Source organism: Oncorhynchus masou, chromosome 6 (genome assembly GCF_036934945.1).
Source record: "Oncorhynchus masou masou isolate Uvic2021 chromosome 6, UVic_Omas_1.1, whole genome shotgun sequence".
Classification (NCBI taxonomy): domain Eukaryota; kingdom Metazoa; phylum Chordata; class Actinopteri; order Salmoniformes; family Salmonidae; genus Oncorhynchus; species Oncorhynchus masou.
This window is the reverse complement of record NC_088217.1, coordinates 5,275,010-5,297,230: the sequence shown is the minus strand read 5'-3', so window position 1 is coordinate 5,297,230 and position 22,221 is coordinate 5,275,010. Positions and strand designations below refer to the sequence as shown.

General features: G+C 40.7%; 1 protein-coding gene across 10 annotated transcripts in view; it reads right to left on the bottom strand.

Annotated features, from left to right (window-relative positions):
- Positions 1 to 854: 854 nt before the first annotated feature.
- Positions 855 to 22,221, bottom strand: part of atp2b2 (ATPase plasma membrane Ca2+ transporting 2) — a 215,511-nt gene continuing 194,144 nt past the window's right edge. For 3 of the 10 annotated variants that reach the window (XM_064967440.1, XM_064967445.1, XM_064967446.1), the window contains 7 exons: positions 17,646 to 17,859; positions 17,020 to 17,231; positions 15,582 to 15,689; positions 13,244 to 13,429; positions 9,796 to 9,952; positions 7,630 to 7,675; positions 1,830 to 1,872 (listed from right to left, as the gene is read on the bottom strand). In XM_064967440.1, the coding sequence (XP_064823512.1) occupies positions 7,668 to 7,675; positions 9,796 to 9,952; positions 13,244 to 13,429; positions 15,582 to 15,689; positions 17,020 to 17,231; positions 17,646 to 17,859 (885 nt within the window). In that variant the 3' untranslated portion in view covers positions 1,830 to 1,872; positions 7,630 to 7,667. Of the gene's footprint in view, positions 1,873 to 7,626; positions 7,676 to 9,795; positions 9,953 to 13,243; positions 13,430 to 15,581; positions 15,690 to 17,019; positions 17,232 to 17,645; positions 17,860 to 22,221 lie in introns of all 10 variants that reach the window. The other 7 variants (XM_064967438.1, XM_064967439.1, XM_064967444.1 and 4 more) reach the window with 6 other exon arrangements.

Sequence of the window (22,221 nt, the reverse complement as noted above, 5' to 3'; positions counted from 1 at the left end):
AAATACATTTTTACAGTTAAAGAACTCGCAGAACAACGCTCGGATGAAGCTGCCTTAAAGAAGCAATCCACCCAATCAAATTAAAAAACGATTTAAATAAAAACATTGGATAATGTACATTCATGCAGGAGCAATAATAAATGTTTTTAATTGAATCTATTAGGAGAAACAGTCGTTGTTAATGTGCGGACGGAGAGAGGAGTGGGTTGTAGTTTATGTTGTTTTTTCACTCACTTTCTGGTCCTCCTCTTCACTGCTGCTAGGAACATGGTTCAGTCAGTCAGCAGCGCGCACACACACACACACAGTACACACACATACAGTACACACACATGTCCTGTGTGTTGGCGTTGTTGTGCTTTCTGATTGTATGTGTGGTATGATGTTTTCTCCAGGTACAGGAGGTGAGATTGCAGGTAGACAGACTGAGGCTAGAGGAAGGTCTCCAACCTGCAGTATGGGAGCCACCAGGCTGCAGTAGATATCTCCACCAGGCTGCAGTAGGTATCTCCACCAGGCTGCAGTAGGTATCTCCACCAGGCTGCAGTAGGTATCTCCACCAGGCTGCAGTAGGTATCTCCACCAGGCCTCAAGAGAAAGCTCTCTATATTGCAGTAGAGAAAGGTCTCTATATTGCAGTAGGGAAAGGTCTCTATATTGCAGTAGAGAAAGCTCTCTATATTGCAGTAGAGAAAGGTCTCTATATTGCAGTAGAGAAAGCTCTCTATATTGCAGTAGAGAAAGCTCTCTATATTGCAGTATGGAAAGGTCTCTATATTGCAGTATGGAAAGGTCTCTATATTGCAGTAGAGAAAGCTCTCTATATTGCAGTAGAGAAAGCTCTCTATATTGCAGTAGAGAAAGCTCTCTATATTGCAGTATGGAAAGGTCTCTATATTGCAGTATAGAAAGGTCTCTTTATTGCAGTAGAGAAAGGTCTCTATATTGCAGTAGGGAAAGGTCTATATATTGCAGTAGAGAAAGGTCTCTATATTGCAGTAGAGAAAGGTCTCTATATTGCAGTAGAGAAAGCTCTCTATATTGCAGTAGAGAAAGCTCTCTATATTGCAGTATGGAAAGGTCTCTATATTGCAGTAGAGAAAGCTCTCTATATTGCAGTAGGGAAATGTCTCTATATTGCAGTAGAGAAAGCTCTCTATATTGCAGTAGAGAAAGCTCTCTATATTGCAGTATGGAAAGGTCTCTATATTGCAGTATAGAAAGGTCTCTATATTGCAGTAGAGAAAGGTCTCTATATTGCAGTAGGGAAAGGTCTATATATTGCAGTAGAGAAAGCTCTCTATATTGCAGTATAGAAAGGTCTCTATATTGCAGTAGGGAAAGGTCTATATTGCAGTAGGGAAAGGTCTATATTGCAGTAGGGAAAGGTCTCCAAATGGCAGTGAAGAAGGTCTCCAGATTGCAGACGGAGGTCTCCACCAGCCAGGCTGTCAGAAGGTGTTGCTAGAGGTCTCCAAGGGCTGCAATGGGCTGGTGTCTCCAAGGTTGCAGATGAGGTCTCCACCAGCCAGCTGCAGGCCACTAGAGGGAGGTCTCCAGACTGTGCAGTGGGCTGGCTGGGCCTGAGGATGCAGCTGATTTACTGGTGGTGTCGATGGTGAGGTTGATGCCGCTGTCGACGGCGTTGTTGTTCTTGTTGGGGGACTGGGGCTGGCTGCTTGTCTGGGACAGAGGGATCATCCTCAATGCAGGGTCCTCTTCCAGGTCAGTGTCGTCTATCAGGGGGATGTGAGGCGTGGTGTCTTCTATCCTAAACTCTGGGTGGGTCATGAAGTTATGGATGGACGGTCTAGAGTCTGGTTTCTCAAGGCCTTCGTAGAGGGAGCTGCGGAATGCGTTCACGACGCGAATCTGTGGTAGGGAGGGTGAGAAGAGGGAGGGAGGGGGGGGAGAGTAAACACAGGAGAGCAAATAAGAACCGTCAGGAAGGATTGCCTCTGGGAGAGGTAGAGAATCCTCTGAGAGATGGTCAGATAAAGACAGAGGGGGTTAGGGAGGAGGAAGAGGAGGCGGAGGAGGAGGAAGAGGAAACTGCAGTCTGTGGTCTGCTTTCACAGTACAGTACAGCATAATATGGTACAGTACGATATAATACAGTATAATACAGTACAATATGGTAAACAACTCACTGATCTGACGCGCACCTAAACAGTAGGTCATAGGAAAAAACACAAGATTAAGGTAACGCTCATTGTATGTATAAACCAGGACCCAACGTGTGATATACCTATAGAGATAAGACACATTATAGCTATACGACACATTATACCTATATAGATTCAACACGATATACCTAAGACACAATATTCCTATAGAGGTTATACCTATAGAGTTAAGTCACGTTTTACCTATAGAGTTAAGACACGTTTTACCTATAGAGATAAGACACAATATACCTGTAGAGATAAGACATGATATACCTCGAGATAAGACACGATATACCTATAGAGATAAGACACGATATACCTATGGAGATAAGTCACGTTATATCTATAGAGATAAGACAATATATACCTATAGAGATAAGACACGATATACCTAAAGAGATACGACATGATATACCTGTAGAGATAAGACACAATATACCTAAAGAGATAAGACAATATATACATATAGAGATAAGAAATGATATACCTCTTGAGATAAGACACGATATACCTCGAGATAAGACACAATATACCTATAGAGTTAAGACACGATATACATATAGAGTTAAGACACGATATACCTATAGAGATAAGGCCGGTACACCTATAGAGATAAGTCACGTTATACCCATAGAGATAACACACAATATACCTAAGACACTACATACCTATAGAGATAAGACACAATATACCTAAGACACTACATACCTATAGAGATAAGACACAATATACCTATAGAGATAAGACATGATATACATAAGACACGATATACCTATTGAGATAAGACACGTTATATCTATAGAGATAAGACACTATCTACCTATAGAGATAAGACACGATATACCTAAAGAGATAAGACACAATATACCTGTAGAGATAAGACACGATATACATAAAGAGATAAGACACAATATACCTATATAGATAAGACACAATATACCTATAGAGTTAAGACACAATATACCTCTTGAGATAAGACACGATATACCAATAGAGATAAGAAACTATATACCTATAGAGATAAGACACAATATATCCATAGAGTTAAGACACAATATACCTATAGAGATAATACAATATATACCTATAGAGATAAGACACGATATACCCATAGAGATAAGACACGTTATACCTATAGAGATAATACAATATATACCTATAGAGTTAAGACACAATATACCTATAGAGTTAAGACACAATATACCTCTTGAGATAAGACTCAATATACCAATAGAGATAAGAAACTATATACCTATAGAGATAAGACACAATATACCTATAGAGATAAGAAACTATATACCTATAGAGTTAAGACACAATATACCAATAGAGATAAGAAACTATATACCTATAGAGATAAGACACGATATACCTATAGAGATAAGACACGATATACCTATAGAGATAAGAAACTATATACCTATAGAGATAAGACATGATATACCCATAGAGTTAAGACACAATATACCTATAGAGATAAGACACAATATACCTATAGAGATAAGACACAATATACCTATAGAGATAAGAAACTATATACCTATAGAGTTAAGACACAATATACCTCTTGAGATAAGACACAATATACCAATAGAGATAAGAAACTATATACCTATAGAGATAAGACACGATATACCTATAGAGATAAGACACGATATACCTATAGAGATAAGAAACTATATACCTATAGAGATAAGACATGATATACCCATAGAGTTAAGACAAAATATACCTATAGAGATAAGACACAATATACCTATAGAGATAAGACACAATATACCTATAGAGATAAGGCACAATATACCTATAGAGATAAGACAATATATACCTATAGAGATAAGACACAATATACCTATAGAGATAAGACACGATATACCTCTTGAGATAAGACACGTTATACCTATAGAGATAAGAAACTATATACCTATAGAGATAAGACACAATATACCTATAGAGATAAGACACGATATACCTATGGAAATAAGACACAATATACCTAAGACAGGATATACCTAAGACACAATATACCTATAGGGATTAGGCACAATATACCTATAGAGTTAAGACACAATATAATTCTTGAGATCAGACACGATATACCTAGAGATAAGACACGTTAATAATAGGTTGTTATTGACCTTGCCTTGCATCACTGGTTCACACTGATTTATAAGGCTATATTTGGTAAAAGGCCATTTTAATCAGATCAGTAAATAAATATCAATTACATTCCCATTGTCATCCGAATTGGAACAGCTCATGGTAGAAATAGTTTTAGTTACTCAGCTCCGTTGTCCTGGAATTGATGATGTAGTCACGTTGGTGGAGTTTAAACACTTGGTCGATGTAAATATCATATACGAGTGTGATGATCCGAATGTGCGATACACCTTTGTAGAGGTAAGTCACATTAATAAAGAAATGATCCAATGTGAGATACACCTGTAGAGGTAAGTCACATTAATAAAGAAATGATCCAATGTGAGATACACCTGTAGAGGTAAGTCACGTTAATAAAGAAACGATCCAATGTGAGATACACCTGTAGAGGTAAGTCATGTTAATAATGAAATGATCCAATGTGAGATACACCTGTAGAGGTAAGTCACATTAATAAAGAAATGATCCAATGTGAGATACACCTGTAGAGGTAAGTCACGTTAATAAAGAAATGATCCAATGTGAGATACACCTGTAGAGGTAAGTCACATTAATAAAGAAATGATCCAATGTGAGATACACCTGTAGATGTAAGTCACATTAATAAAGAAATGATCCAATGTGAGATACACCTGTAGATGTAAGTCACATTAATAAAGAAATGATCCAATGTGAGATACACCTGTAGATGTAAGTCACGTTAATAAAGAAATGATCCAATGTGAGATACACCTGTAGAGGTAAGTCACATTAATAAAGAAATGATCCAATGTGAGATACACCTGTAGAGGTAAGTCACATTAATAAAGAAATGATCCAATGTGAGATACACCTGTAGAGGTAAGTCACATTAATAAACTGCACACAGAAATACAAAATCATGCAAGTTGAAGACCTCTGGAGGTCGGAGGTCAGTAATGGTAGGAGGAAAAGTTTGTACTTCAGAACCATTGTAGGAGGTTGGAAGAGAGACGGACCATACAAGGACAGGGAGTGATGGGTAGGACATTCACAGAGACTGTGAATGGATAAATGTGGACATAGTTGGAAATAAAGGAGGAATGTCCAGGTTTTTTTGAAGGAGATATGAGGAGACAGGGGGGGGGGGGTGCTGGGAAAGGATCACAGTGAGTGGCAAAACAACACAATGAAAGCAGACCAGACCACAAGCTTCAACGGCCAACCAAACTAACCAGACAACGAACATGACAACGTGAAACATGCAACAGGGACCACGCGGTGATGAACAGAACACAGGCACACAGACACATAGCTGTACAACACGGCTAGGTTTTACTGCCAGAGGTCTGTTTCTCTGAGCTCAACTCCATGCACGTCTGAGTAAACAGTCAAGTATAAGCCCCAAAGTAGTGCTTGTTTTGTTCCTGTTGTTTTTAATGTTTTTTTATTGGAAAAAAATACACATAAAAGCATTATGTTATAGTACCATTGTTGATGTGTAACACACGTATAATATATGAATTACATAAATGGATTAAATTGAAAATATATTTTTCTAAATTATTTTGTAAATATGTTTTGCTTCTTAAAAATATTTATTTCACTTTCACTGGTTAATTAATAGGTGCATTAAATTAACGGTTCTGAATGGTCAGTATTGAATTCAAATACATTCACCGGCACAGTTTATTAGGTACACCACCCCGGTCGCGAAAATAGATCCCTTCTACAGCCAGGTGGTCGTGGCTCGTTATATAAAGCGAACGGGCATCCAGACATTCAGTTACTGTATGATGGAACGCCAGATGCCGGACGGTGCCAAGCACGTCAGATCCAGTATCTAACAAACGTCCTCCTTCCTGGCCTTTTCACACACGGGCGTCTACGGAGAAGGAAAACGATAAACATCCAGTCAGCCCTGTGGGCGATGAAACAGCTCAGATGAAACGGCAAGAATCCTGCTAACAGGTTGGACCACGAAACGGCACAGTCCAACGGTGGTGTGCAGAACGACATCTCGGAACACACAACTCGTCGGTCTTCGTTACTGATTGGCTATTTGCAGCAGATGACCACACCAGGGTTCCACTCCTATCAGGTAAGAACAGGAAGCAGCGGCTCCAGTGGGCAACGCCATCACCAACACTGGACAATTGAGGAGTGGAAAAACATGGCCTGGAACATGACAGCGGGTTCAGTTTACTAGAGTGTCCTGGTCAGACCTCCAGACCTCAACCCCATAGAGCACAATGGGATGAGATGGAACGGGCTGTTAGCAGCATGCATGTACCACCGTCCAATCTGCTGCAACTGTGTGATGTCATCGCGTCAGCATGGACCCACATCCCTGTGGAACGTTTCCGACACCTTGTAGAATACCCCGAAGAATTCAGGCAGTTCTGGAGGAAAAGGGGGCGGAGGGGGGGGTCCAACCCGGTATTAGATGGGTGTACCTAATAAACTGGCCAGCAAGTGTAAATGCTTCATGTCATCTACTACAATCCCTTTCGATTCAGATGTCTATTATGTTAACCAGAACTTGTAAGAGGAATGCTGTACCACTGATGTATAAAAAGTAAATTATATGTGAGGGGAATTATTTTCCACATTTAATGATAGAAGCATGAAACTTTAAACATTCTTGAAAAAAAAGTATGTGTTTCTCAGCTGCTGTTTTTAGGAAATGGTTATAGTTTCATCTACGTCTTACCAGACCAATATTGTCGGAACTAACATTTTTCGGATTGACTGAGTATTCTGGGGTACTCTCCTTGATTTTTGGGCTCAAAAGGAGGTAAAGTGGAGGGGGGGGGGGAACGAAACAGTCAAAGAAATCGGACCGTTCTCCATGAGTGATGAAAAAGGTCAACACTGTGGCAACAGTCAGTCATATCAGCATAACGTACAGTACATAAACTCAGATCAAACCAAACAGCGTGAAGCCACGAGACGGGATGGGACACGGGCTACAGGCCCTCTGAGGTACATAAAGACCAGAAAGAATGGGACACTAGCTACAGGCCCACCGAGTTACATAAAGATGACAGAACAGAGAAGACAGGACCATGAGAGCGACTGGACACAGGAAAGAGAGAGCGAGAGAGGCGAATCTCTGCCTCCTACTTCCGTCTTGTCTTCTCAGCTGTAACGAGAAGAGAAAACCAGCATCCAGTTCCCCCCCCTGTAAATAACGGATGACACCATTGGCTGAAACAGCACAGTAAGAAATTATACCATTGGCTTATACTTGAATGTTTACCCAGCCCGGTGAGGTTTTTTGTGTGTGGTTGAATTCATTTTAACATCAAAGTTTGTCAAACAATGGACGAAAACTCACAACCTGAAATTCACGCCGTGGGCGGTAGCCTCATTCCACTCTTAGCACTCTGGGAAAACAAAGACATGTAACAATGAGACAATAACTCTCTTGGGGGGAGCCACAGAGATGAACAGAATATGTCAAGAAGTGTAAAAGAAAATGAAGAATAGAAAAGAAGGTAGTCTGGAGAAACTGTCTTCAGAGATGCCATCCGTTAAACAATCAACCAGCTGTCATTTATCAACCAGTTAGCTAGAGATACCTTAAACCAAAACAGATCTGGCAACCTGACTAGTGGAAACTAATTACTAGTAATAACGAATTACTACAGAGATGTTAGAATACATAATGTATTGATTAAACAGAAACCTTTAGAGTTTATCCAGTCTACATAACCTGACCAGAACCATTTAGAGTTTATCCAGTCTACATAACCTGACCAGAACCATTTAGAGTTTATCCAGTCTACATAACCTGACCAGAACCATTTAGAGTTTATCCAGTCTACATAACCTGACCAGAACCATTTAGAGTTTATCCAGTCTACATAACCTGACCAGAACCATTTAGAGTTTATCCAGTCTACATAACTTGACCAGAACCATTTAGAGTTTATCCAGTCTACATAACTTGACCAGAACCATTTAGAGTTTATCCAGTCTACATAACCTGACCAGAACCATTTAGAGTTTATCCAGTCTACATAACCTGACCAGAACCATTTAGAGTTTATCCAGTCTACATAACCTGACCAGAACCATTTAGAGTTTATCCAGTCTACATAACCTGACCAGAACCATTTAGAGTTTATCCAGTCTACATAACCTGACCAGAACCATTTAGAGTTTATCCAGTCTACATAACCTGACCAGAACCATTTAGAGTTTATCCAGTCTACATAACCTGACCAGAACCATTTAGAGTTTATCCAGTCTACATTACCTGACCAGAACCATTTAGAGTTTATCCAGTCTACATAACTTGACCAGAACCATTTAGAGTTTATCCAGTCTACATAACCTGACCAGAACCATTTAGAGTTTATCCAGTCTACATAACCTGACCAGAACCATTTAGAGTTTATCCAGTCTACATAACCTGACCAGAACCATTTAGAGTTTATCCAGTCTACATAACCTGACCAGAACCATTTAGAGTTTATCCAGTCTACATAACCTGACCAGAACCATTTAGAGTTTATCCAGTCTACATAACCTGACCAGAACCATTTAGAGTTTATCCAGTCTACATAACCTGACCAGAACCATTTAGAGTTTATCCAGTCTACATAACCTGACCAGAACCATTTAGAGTTTATCCAGTCTACATAACCTGACCAGAACCATTTAGAGTTTATCCAGTCTACATAACCTGACCAGAACCATTTAGAGTTTATCCAGTCTACATAACCTGACCAGAACCATTTAGAGTTTATCCAGTCTACATAACCTGACCAGAACCATTTAGAGTTTATCCAGTCTACATAACCTGACCAGAACCATTTAGAGTTTATCCAGTCTACATAACTTGACCAGAACCATTTAGAGTTTATCCAGTCTACATAACCTGACCAGAACCATTTAGAGTTTATCCAGTCTACATAACCTGACCAGAACCATTTAGAGTTTATCCAGTCTACATAACCTGACCAGAACCATTTAGAGTTTATCCAGTCTACATAACCTGACCAGAACCATTTAGAGTTTATCCAGTCTACATAACCTGACCAGAACCATTTAGAGTTTATCCAGTCTACATAACTTGACCAGAACCATTTAGAGTTTATCCAGTCTACATAACCTGACCAGAACCATTTAGAGTTTATCCAGTCTACATAACCTGACCAGAACCATTTAGAGTTTATCCAGTCTACATAACCTGACCAGAACCATTTAGAGTTTATCCAGTCTACATAACCTGACCAGAACCATTTAGAGTTTATCCAGTCTACATAACCTGACCAGAACCATTTAGAGTTTATCCAGTCTACATAACCTGACCAGAACCATTCACAAACTTAAGTTGAATACACTGATTGTTCTGTAAGTCAGTCAGGAGAAAGCAAAGCCTCTCCAAACTAAATGACTCCACTGTAATGTACAACGTTACTGTAACGGGATACTTCTAGGCTATTTGAGAGACTGGGCGACATCCCTGAATTAACAGAAGCAGAGGACAGTGACTCACGCCCAGTGGGAGAGGTAGGAGAAAGGGCATTGGACAAGGACACGTGACTGGGACTAGAAACATTGGTTACATCCTGGTTCTGACTGGTGGTGGAGGACTGTCTCCGTAGCTGGCCCTGATAGGAGCTGCCGCTCTTGAACGTGTTCACCACATCGATCTGGAGGAGGAGAACACAAGACAGGCCGCTCATAGACAGGTCAGACAGACAGGTCAGACAGACAGGTCAGACAGACAGGTCAGACAGACAGGTCAGACAGACAGACTGGTCAGACAGACAGGACAGACAAACAGGTCAGACAGACAGGTCAGACAAACAGGTCAGACAGACAGGTCAGACAGACAGACTGGTCAGACAAACAGGTCAGACAGACAGACAGGTCAGACAGACAGGTCAGACAGACAGGTCAGACAGACAGGTCAGACAGACAGGTCAGACAGACAGACTGGTCAGACAAACAGGTCAGACAGACAGACAGGTCAGACAGACAGGTCAGACAGACAGGACAGACAAACAGGTCAGACAAACAGGTCAGACAGACAGACAGGTCAGACAGACAGACTGGTCAGACAGACAGACAGGTCAGACAGACAGACAGGTCAGACAGACAGACTGGTCAGACAGACAGACAGGTCAGACAGACAGACTGGTCAGACAGACAGACAGGACAGACAAACAGGTCAGACAGACAGACTGGTCAGACAAACAGGTCAGACAGACAGGTCAGACAGACAGGTCAGACAGACAGACAGGTCAGACAGACAGGTCAGACAGACAGGTCAGACAGACAGACAGGTCAGACAGACAGGTCAGACAGACAGGTCAGACAGACAGACAGGTCAGACAGACAGACAGGTCAGACAGACAGACAGGTCATACAGACAGACAGGTCAGACAGGTTGACTGAGGCAGCACAGCACTCCCAGGGAACCTGCCGCTCTGACAGGTAGTTTTAGTGTATCACAGTGATAATGGTACTGGCTCAGAGTAATGGGCTTTGATCAGATGAAACTGAGGTGATGCCAACGCAGTGTAGGGCCCAATGTTTGACAGACAGGACATGGTAGGAGGACAGACGGACAGACTAGGCCATGACAAAGCGCATCCCTGGTCTTAGCCATGGGGAACCTGTCTCTCTGACATGTACTGTTCCTGGAGAGATACTCTCCTGTAGGTTTTAACTCCAACCCTGTTCCTGGAGAGATACCCTCCTGTAGGTTTCAACTCCGACCCTGTTCCTGGAGAGATACTCTCCTGTAGGTTATAGCTCCAACCCTGTTCCTGGAGAGATACCCTCCTGTAGGTTATAGCTCCAACCCTGTTCCTGGAGAGATACCCTCCTGTAGGTTATAGCTCCAACCCTGTTCCTGGAGAGCTACCATCCTGTAGGTTTAAACTCCTACCCTGTTCCTGGAGAGCTGTAGTTAAAACCTACAGGAGGGTGGTGTTTAACAAATCAACATATGTTTTATATTTGAGATTATTCAAAGTAGCCACCCTTTTCCTTGGTGACAGCTTTGCACACTCTTGGCATTCTCTCAACCAGCTTCATGAGGTAGTCACCTGGAATGCATTTAATTTAAACAGGTGTGCCTTCTTAAAAGTTAATTTGTGGAATTTCTTTCCTTCTTAATGCGTTTCAGCCAATCAGTTGTGTTGTGACAAGGTAGGGGTGGTATACAGAAGATAGCCATATTTGATAAAATACCAAGTCCATATTATGGCAAGAACAGCTCAAATAAGCAAAGAGAAATGACGGTCCATCCTTACTTTAAGACATGAAGGTCAGTCAATACAAAAAATGTTAAGAACTTTTAAAGTTTCTTCAAGTGCAGTCACAAAAACCATCAAGCGCTAAAATGGCTCTCATGAGGACTGCCACAGGAAAGGAAGACCCAGAGTTACCTCTGCTGCAGAGGATAAGTTCATTAGAGTTACCAGCCTCAGAAATTGCAGACCAAATAAATGTTTCACAGAGTTCAAGTAACATATACTTCTCAACATCAACTGTTCAGAGGAGACTGTGTGAATCAGGCCTTCATGGATTGCAGCAAAGAAACCACTACTAAAGGACACCAATAATAAGAAGAGACTTGCTTGGGCCAAGAAACACGAGCAATGGACATTAGACCGGTGGAAATCTGTCCTTTGGTCTGATGACTCAAAATTTTAGATTTTTGGTTCCAACCGCCATGTCTTTGTAAGACGCAGAGTAGGTGAACAGATGATCTCCGCATGTGTTGTTCCCATCGTGAAGCATGGAAGAGGAGGTGTGATGGGTGCTTTGCTGGTGACACTGTCAGTGATTTATTTAGAATTCAAGGCCCACATAACCAGCATGGCTACAAAAACATTCTGCAGTGATACACCATCCAATCTGGTTTGCGCTTAGTGGGACTATCATTTATTTTTCAACAGGACACTGACCTAACACACCTCCAGGCTGTATAAGGGCTATTTGACCAAGAAGGTGAGTGATGGAGTGCTGCATCAGGTGACCCGACCTCAACCCAATTGAGATGGTTTTGGATGAGTTGGACCGCAGAGTGAAGGAAAAGCAGGCAACAAGTGCTCAGCATATGTGGGAATTCCTTCAAGACAGTCGGAAAAGCATTCCAGGTGAAGCTGGTTGAGAGAATTCCATGAGTGTGCAAAGGTGTCATCAAGGTAAAGGGTGGCTACTTTGAAGAATCTGAAATCTAAAATATATTTTGATTTGTTTAACACTTGTTGGGGGCTACTACATGATTCCTTGTGTGTTATTTCATAGTTTTGATGTGTTCACTATTATTCTACAATGTAGAAAATAGTACAAATAAATAAAAATCCTTGAATGAGTAGGTGTGTCCAAACTTTTGACTGGTACTGTATATATAGACGGAATAATAAAGGTCCCACTACGGATCCTTGGGGTACTCCTCATTGAGAGACTGTACACATACTGAGCACGTACTGTACGTCCTTTATGTAAAGTGTCTAAAGCCCAGGGTTAGTGCAACAACTACCTACAAGATAAACATTTCAGTTCCTAATACTTATCCAAGAGATACTCCAATATTACTACTATTACTATAATACACATTTTAATGACGTTCAAGTAACTGCAATATCATCATCCAAACTCACAGTGTAGTCGGTGTATGGAATTTCATGACAATAGTATTTTCTCAATGTACTCTGTACATTTTATTTTACAGTGTTCTCGGTCTGTCACCTCCCGTAGCTTGTCATTGGTCTGTCCCCTCCCATAGCTTCTCATTGGTCTGTCACCTCCCATAGCTTGTCATCGGTCTGTCACCCCCGATGGTTTGTCATTGGTTTATCTTTCCCTCCCACAGCTTGTCATTGGTTCCTCTTACGCTCCCACAGCTTGTCATTGGTTTATCTTTCCCTCCCACATCTTTTCATTGGTTCCTCTTTCGCTCCCACAGCTTGTGATTGGTTCCTCACCTGAGTCTGAATGCGGTTGAGCCCCCTGAACCAGAGGACCTGTCCGCGTCGCAGCTCCCTCTCCGCGTGGTCGATCTCCTCGTTGTCCTCGTTCATGTCCTCGTCCCCAGGCATCTCGTTCTTCTTGGTCAGCTGACCCGCCCCTCGCAGGAACCGCAGCTTGCTGTTAGGGATAGTGGCGATCACCTGGGGGGGGGGGGACAAAGGGAGGGGAGGCACAGGGAGGGAAAACAAAGGGAGGGGAAGACATGATTCTCTCCCAAAGAGAGGTGGAAATGTATTTGATTCTTCACGTTTTTTCAGAAGGAACTTATTAAAGAACTCAGCAATATATGAATATATATATATTTTACTTTAATAAAAACATAATACAATTTGTCAGTTTTTGTTTTAAGAGTATGTAGAGGCATGTCAACGTATGTCAAGGTATGTTTAGAGGCATGTCAACATATGTCAAGGTGAGTCAAGGTATGTAAAGGTGTGTTTACCTGTCCCCAGACCAACTCTCCTAGACCCAGGTATGTAAAGGTGTGTTTACCTGTCCCCAGACCAACTCTCCTAGACCCAGGTATGTAAAGGTGTGTTTACCTGTCCCCAGACCAACTCTCCTAGACCCAGGTATGTAAAGGTGTGTTTACCTGTCCCCAGACCAACTCTCCTAGACCCAGGTATGTAAAGGTGTGTTTACCTGCCCCCAGACCAACTCTCCTAGACCCAGGTATGTAAAGGTGTGTTTACCTGTCCCCAGACCAACTCTCCTAGACCCAGGTATGTAAAGGTGTGTTTACCTGTCCCCAGACCAACTCTCCTAGACCCAGGTATGTAAAGGTGTGTTTACCTGTCCCCAGACCAACTCTCCTAGACCCAGGTATGTAAAGGTGTGTTTACCTGTCCCCAGACCAACTCTCCTAGACCCAGGTATGTAAAGGTGTGTTTACCTGTCCCCAGACCAACGCTCCTAGACCCAGGTATGTAAAGGTGTGTTTACCTGTCCCCAGACCAACTCTCCTAGACCCAGGTATGTAAAGGTGTGTTTACCTGTCCCCAGACCAACTCTCCTAGACCCAGGTATGTAAAGGTGTGTTTACCTGTCCCCAGACCAACTCTCCTAGACCCAGGTATGTAAAGGTGTGTTTACCTGTCCCCAGACCAACTCTCCTAGACCCAGGTATGTAAAGGTGTGTTTACCTGTCCCCAGACCAACTCTCCTAGACCCAGGTATGTAAAGGTGTGTTTACCTGTCCCCAGACCAACTCTCCTAGACCCAGGTATGTAAAGGTGTGTTTACCTGCCCCCAGACCAACTCTCCTAGACCCAGGTATGTAAAGGTGTGTTTACCTGTCCCCAGACCAACTCTCCTAGACCCAGGTATGTAAAGGTGTGTTTACCTGTCCCCAGACCAACTCTCCTAGACCCAGGTATGTAAAGGTGTGTTTACCTGCCCCCAGACCAACTCTCCTAGACCCAGGTATGTAAAGGTGTGTTTACCTGTCCCCAGACCAACTCTCCTAGACCCAGGTATGTAAAGGTGTGTTTACCTGTCCCCAGACCAACTCTCCTAGACCCAGGTATGTAAAGGTGTGTTTACCTGTCCCCAGACCAACTCTCCTAGACCCAGGTATGTAAAGGTGTGTTTACCTGTCCCCAGACCAACTCTCCTAGACCCAGGTATGTAAAGGTGTGTTTACCTGTCCCCAGACCAACTCTCCTAGACCCAGGTATGTAAAGGTGTGTTTACCTGTCCCCAGACCAACTCTCCTAGACCCAGGTATGTAAAGGTGTGTTTACCTGTCCCCAGACCAACTCTCCTAGACCCAGGTATGTAAAGGTGTGTTTACCTGCCCCCAGACCAACTCTCCTAGACCCAGGTATGTAAAGGTGTGTTTACCTGTCCCCAGACCAACTCTCCTAGACCCAGGTATGTAAAGGTGTGTTTACCTGTCCCCAGACCAACTCTCCTAGACCCAGGTATGTAAAGGTGTGTTTACCTGTCCCCAGACCAACTCTCCTAGACCCAGGTATGTAAAGGTGTGTTTACCTGTCCCCAGACCAACTCTCCTAGACCCAGGTATGTAAAGGTGTGTTTACCTGTCCCCAGACCAACTCTCCTAGACCCAGGTATGTAAAGGTGTGTTTACCTGTCCCCAGACCAACTCTCCTAGACCCAGGTATGTAAAGGTGTGTTTACCTGTCCCCAGACCAACTCTCCTAGACCCAGGTATGTAAAGGTGTGTTTACCTGTCCCCAGACCAACTCTCCTAGACCCAGGTATGTAAAGGTGTGTTTACCTGTCCCCAGACCAACTCTCCTAGACCCAGGTATGTAAAGGTGTGTTTACCTGTCCCCAGACCAACTCTCCTAGACCCAGGAAGGTGCACCATCCCCACTTTTCCAAATCCAGAGGAGTACAACTGAACGGTTTCCCTCCAAACTGCACAATCACAATCTGTAAACACACAGATAGGAATCTGTATTATGAAACTGTATGATACCTCACAACATACACACATCCTACCTGGAATGGCAAAGGGTGCTACCTGGATGGCGAAGGTTCCTACCTGGATGGCAAAGGTTCCTACCTGGATGGCAAAGGTTCCTACCTGGATGGCAAACGTTCCTACCTGGATGGCGAAGGTTCCTACCTGGATGGCGAAGGTTCCTACCAGGATGGCAAACGTTCCTACCTGGATGGCGAAGGTTCCTACCTGGATGGCAAAGGTTCCTACCTGGATGGCAAAGGTTCCTACCTGGATGGCAAAGGTTCCTACCTGGATGTCAAAGGTTCCTACCTGGATGGCAAAGGTTCCTACCTGGATGGCAAAGGTTCCTACCTGGATGGCAAAGGTTCCTACCTGGATGGCGAAGGTTCCTACCTGGATGGCGAAGGTTCCTACCTGGATGGCGAAGGTTCCTGCCTGGATGGCAAAGGTTCCTACCTGGATGTCAAAGGTTCCTACTTGGATGGCGAAGGTTCCTACCTGGATGGCGAAGGTTCCTACCTGGATGGCGAAGGTTCCTACCTGGATGGCGAACGTTCCTACCTGGATGGCGAAGGTTCCTACCTGGATGGCGAAGGTTCCTACCTGGATGGCGAAGGTTCCTACCTGGATGGCAAAGGTTCCTACCTGGATGGCAAAGGTTCCTACCTGGATGGCAAAGGTTCCTATCTGGATGGCAAAGGTTCCTACCTGGATGGCAAAGGTTCCTACCTGGATGTCAAAGGTTCCTACCTGGATGGCAAAGGTTCCTACCTGGATGGCAAAGGTTCCTACCTGGATGTCAAAGGTTCCTACCTGGATGGCAAAGGTTCCTACCTGGATGTCAAAGGTTCCTACCTGGATGTCAAAGGTTCCTACCTGGATGTCAAAGGTTCCTACCTGGATGGCAAAGGTTCCTACCTGGATGGCAAAGGTTCCTACCTGGATGTCAAAGGTTCCTACCTGGATGGCAAAGGTTCCTACCTGGATGGCGAAGGTTCCTACCTGGATGGCAAAGGTTCCTACCTGGATGGCAAAGGTTCCTACCTGGATGGCGAAGGTTCCTGCCTGGATGGCAAAGGTTCCTACCTGGATGGCAAAGGTTCCTACCTGGATGGCGAAGGTTCCTGCCTGGATGGCAAAGGTTCCTACCTGGATGGCAAAGGTTCCTACCTGGATGTCAAAGGTTCCTACCTGGATGGCGAAGGTTCCTGCCTGGATGGCAAAGGTTCCTACCTGGATGGCAAAGGTTCCTACCTGGATGGCAAAGGTTCCTACCTGGATGTCAAAGGTTCCTACCTGGATGGCAAAGGTTCCAAAGACGATGGAACAGAAGATAGGGTTCCTGAAGATTCCGTCGAAGACGTTCCTCTCTCCGTGGATCTTCCTGGCGTTGATCTCGTTGAAAAGCTGCATGAGGACGAAGGTGTTGAAAATGATGGTGTAGTGTTCTGACGGAGGGGAGTGGAGCGGAGCGTGACGACCACTGTCTATGTCAAATATCTGCTCACCTGAGAGAGAGAGAGAGAGAGAGGGAGAGAGAGAGAGAGGGAGATCGAGAGAGGGATACCGTCTTGTTGATGTCAAAGAACTCACCTATCACTCCCATTGATTTGGAGCTAGAGGTGGCGAAAGTTATCTGATGTTTGTCTGTTTAAAGAAACATGAACCACGTATTACAGTTTCTCATGACTCATAGACCAGTTTTACGGAGAGGAACCATCTAACATCAAGTTGTAAAATCCTGAACTTCCCCCTTTAATAAAACCAAGGTGTTTTAACCACAACAGTGCTAGCCAGGAGGACAGTACACTGTGGCCAAGGGATGGTCTAGCAGTCTTGAGATACTATTTCAGCTACCTTTCCACTCTTTATCCAATGAACAACAAATAGGAGAGGACTTTAAAAAGAAAGAATCTCTTTACCGACGAACAACAGGGAGAAGATGATGACCAGCTGATAGATGCCATGTCCCAGGATGTTCTTGGTCATGGTGCTGGAGATCAGCGGTTTGTTGCGTCCGTACGGCTTCCTCATCAGCAGGGCCTCGGTGGGGGGCTCCGTCGCCAGGGCCAGTGATGCAAAGGTGTCCATTATCAAGTTCACCCACAGCATCTGGACCGCCTTCAGGGGAGAATCCTACAGGGAACACACAGGGTGGTCAACATTAGAGACTACAGATGAAACAACTGGACCACCTTCAGGGGAGAATCCTACAGGGAACACACAGGGTGGTCAACATTAGAGACTACAGATGAAACAACTGGACCACCTTCAGGGGAGAATCCTACAGGGAACACACAGGGTGGTCAACATTAGAGACTACAGATGAAACAACTGGACCGCCTTCAGGGGGGAATCTTACAGGGAACACACAGGGTTATTAAAGGCTGGGAGAATCCTCGGAATAATATCACTTTAAATCCAACCCTGTTCCTGAAGAGCTACCCTCCTATAGGTTAACTCCAACCCTGTTCCTGGAGAGCTACCCTCCTATAGGTTAACTCCAACCCTGTTCCTGGAGAGCTACCCCCCTGTAGGTTTTAACTCCAACCCTGTTCCTGGAGAGCTACCCTCCTATAGGTTAACTCCAACCCTGTTCCTGGAGAGCTACCCTCCTATAGGTTAACTCCAACCCTGTTCCTGGAGAGCTACCCTCCTATAGGTTAACTCCAACCCTGTTCCTGGAGAGCTGCCCTCCTATAGGTTAACTCCAACCCTGTTCCTGGAGAGCTACCCTCCTATAGGTTAACTCCAACCCTGTTCCTGGAGAGCTACCCTCCTATAGGTTAACTCCAACCCTGTTCCTGGAGAGCTACCCTCCTATAGGTTAACTCCAACCCTGTTCCTGGAGAGCTACCCTCCTATAGGTTAACTCCAACCCTGTTCCTGGAGAGCTACCCTCCTATAGGTTAACTCCAACCCTGTTCCTGGAGAGCTACCATCCTGTAGGTTTTAACTCTGACCCTGTTCTTGGAGAGCTACCATCCTATAGGTTTTAACTCCAACTGTAATTAACCTGATTGATTATTAGATGCAGGTGTGCAAGATGAGGGTTGGAGTTAAAACCTACAGGAGGGTACCTAACAACATCTACATCTACTAACTATATATACATCTACTAACTATATATACTAAGTACATATACTATCTATGTCTAATAACTACATCTACAAACTACATATACTAACTACATCTACTAACTATATATACTAACTACATCTAATAGCTATATATACTAACTACATCTATATCTACTAACAAAATATACAAACTACATATACTAACTATATATACTATCTACATATACTAACTACATATACTAACTATATATACTATCTACATATACTAACTACATATACTAACTACATCTACATCTACTAACTATATATACTAACTACACATACTATCTACATATACTAACTACACATACTATCTACATATACTAACTACATCTACATATACTGTCTACATCTACTAACTATATATACTAACTACATCTACTATCTACATCTACTAACTATATATACTAACTACATATACTAACTACATCTACTAACTATATATACTAACTACATCTAATAGCTATATATACTAACTACATCTATATCTACTAACAAAATATACAAACTACATATACTAACTATATATACTATCTACATATACTAACTACATATACTAACTATATATACTATCTACATATACTAACTACATATACTAACTACATCTACATCTACTAACTATATATACTAACTACACATACTATCTACATATACTAACTACACATACTATCTACATATACTAACTACATCTACATATACTGTCTACATCTACTAACTATATATACTAACTACATCTACTAACTATATATATACTAACTATATATACTATCTACATCTACTAACTCTATATACTAACTACACATACTATCTACATCTACTAACTATATATACATCTACTAACTATATATACTAACTATATATACTAACTACATCTACTAACTCTATATACTAACTACATATACTAACTATATATACTATCTACATATACTAACTACATATACTAACTACATCTACATCTACTAACTATATATACTAACTACACATACTATCTACATATACTAACTACACATACTATCTACATATACTAACTACATCTACATATACTGTCTACATCTACTAACTATATATACTAACTACATCTACTAACTATATATATACTAACTATATATACTATCTACATCTACTAACTCTATATACTAACTACACATACTATCTACATCTACTAACTATATATACATCTACTAACTATATATACTAACTATATATACTAACTACATCTACTAACTCTATATACTAACTACACATACTATCTACATCTACTAACTATATATACTAACTATATATACTATCTACAAACTATATATACTAACTACATATACTAACTACACATACTATCTACATCTACTAACTATATACACTATCTACATACACTAACTACATCTACAAACTATATATACTAACTACATATACTAACTACACATACTAACTACATATACTAACTATATATACTATCTACATCTACAAACTACATCTACTAACTACATATACTAACTACATCTACTATCTACATATACTAACTACACATACTAACTACATATACTAACTATATATACTATCTACATATACTAACTATATATACTATCTACATCTACTAACTATATATACTAACTACATATACTAACTATATATACTATCTACATATACTAACTATATATACTAACTACATATACTAACTATATATACTATCTACATATACTAACTATATATACGAACTATATATACTATCTACTAACTATATATACTAAGTACATATACTATCTATGTCTAATAACTACATCTACAAACTACATATACTAACTACATCTACTAACTATATATACTATCTACATATACTAACTATATATACGAACTATATATACTATCTACTAACTATATATACTAAGTACATATACTATCTATGTCTAATAACTACATCTACAAACTACATATACTAACTACATATACTATCTACATATACTAACTACATCTACTAACTATATATACTATCTACATATACTAACTATATATACGAACTATATATACTATCTACTAACTATATATACTAAGTACATATACTATCTATGTCTAATAACTACATATACTAACTACATCTACTAACTATATATACTAACTACATATACTATCTACATCTACGAACTATATATACTAACTACATATACTATCTACATCTACTAACTACATCTACTAACTATATATACTAACTACATATACTAACTATATATACTAACTATATATACTATCTACATATACTAACTACATCTACATCTACTAACTATATATACTAACTACATATACTATCTACATCTACTAACTATATATACTAACTACATATACTATCTACATCTACTAACTATATATACTAACTATATATACTATCTACATATACTAACTACATCTACATCTACTAACTATATATACTAACTACATATACTATCTACATCTACTAACTATATATACTAACTACATCTACATCTACTAACTATATATACTAACTACATATACTATCTACATCTACTAACTACATATACTAACTACATATACTATCTACATCTACTAACTATATATACTAACTACATATACTATCTACATCTACTAACTACATCTACTATCTACATCTACTAACTACATATACTATCTACATATACTAACTACATCTACATCTACTAACTATATATACTAACTACATATACTATCTACATCTACTAACTATATATACTAACTACATATACTATCTACATCTACTAACTACATCTACTATCTACATCTACTAACTACATATACTATCTACATATACTAACTACATCTACATCTACTAACTATATATACTAACTACATATACTATCTACATCTACTAACTATATATACTAACTACATCTACTATCTACATCTACTAACTATATATACTAACTACATATACTATCTACATCTACTAACTATATATACTAACTACATATACTATCTACATCTACTAACTACATCTACTATCTACATCTACTAACTACATATACTATCTACATCTACTAACTATATATACTAACTACATATACTATCTACATCTACGAACTATATATACTATCTACATATACTATCTACATCTACGAACTATATATACTAACTACATATACTATCTACATCTACTAACTACATCTACTAACTATATATACTAACTACATATACTATCTACATCTACTAACTATATATACTAACTACATATACTAACTATATATACTATCTACATCTACTAACTATATATACTAACTACATATACTATCTACATCTACTAACTATATATACTAACTACATATACTAACTACATATACTATCTACATCTACTAACTATATATACTAACTACATATACTATCTACATCTACTAACTAT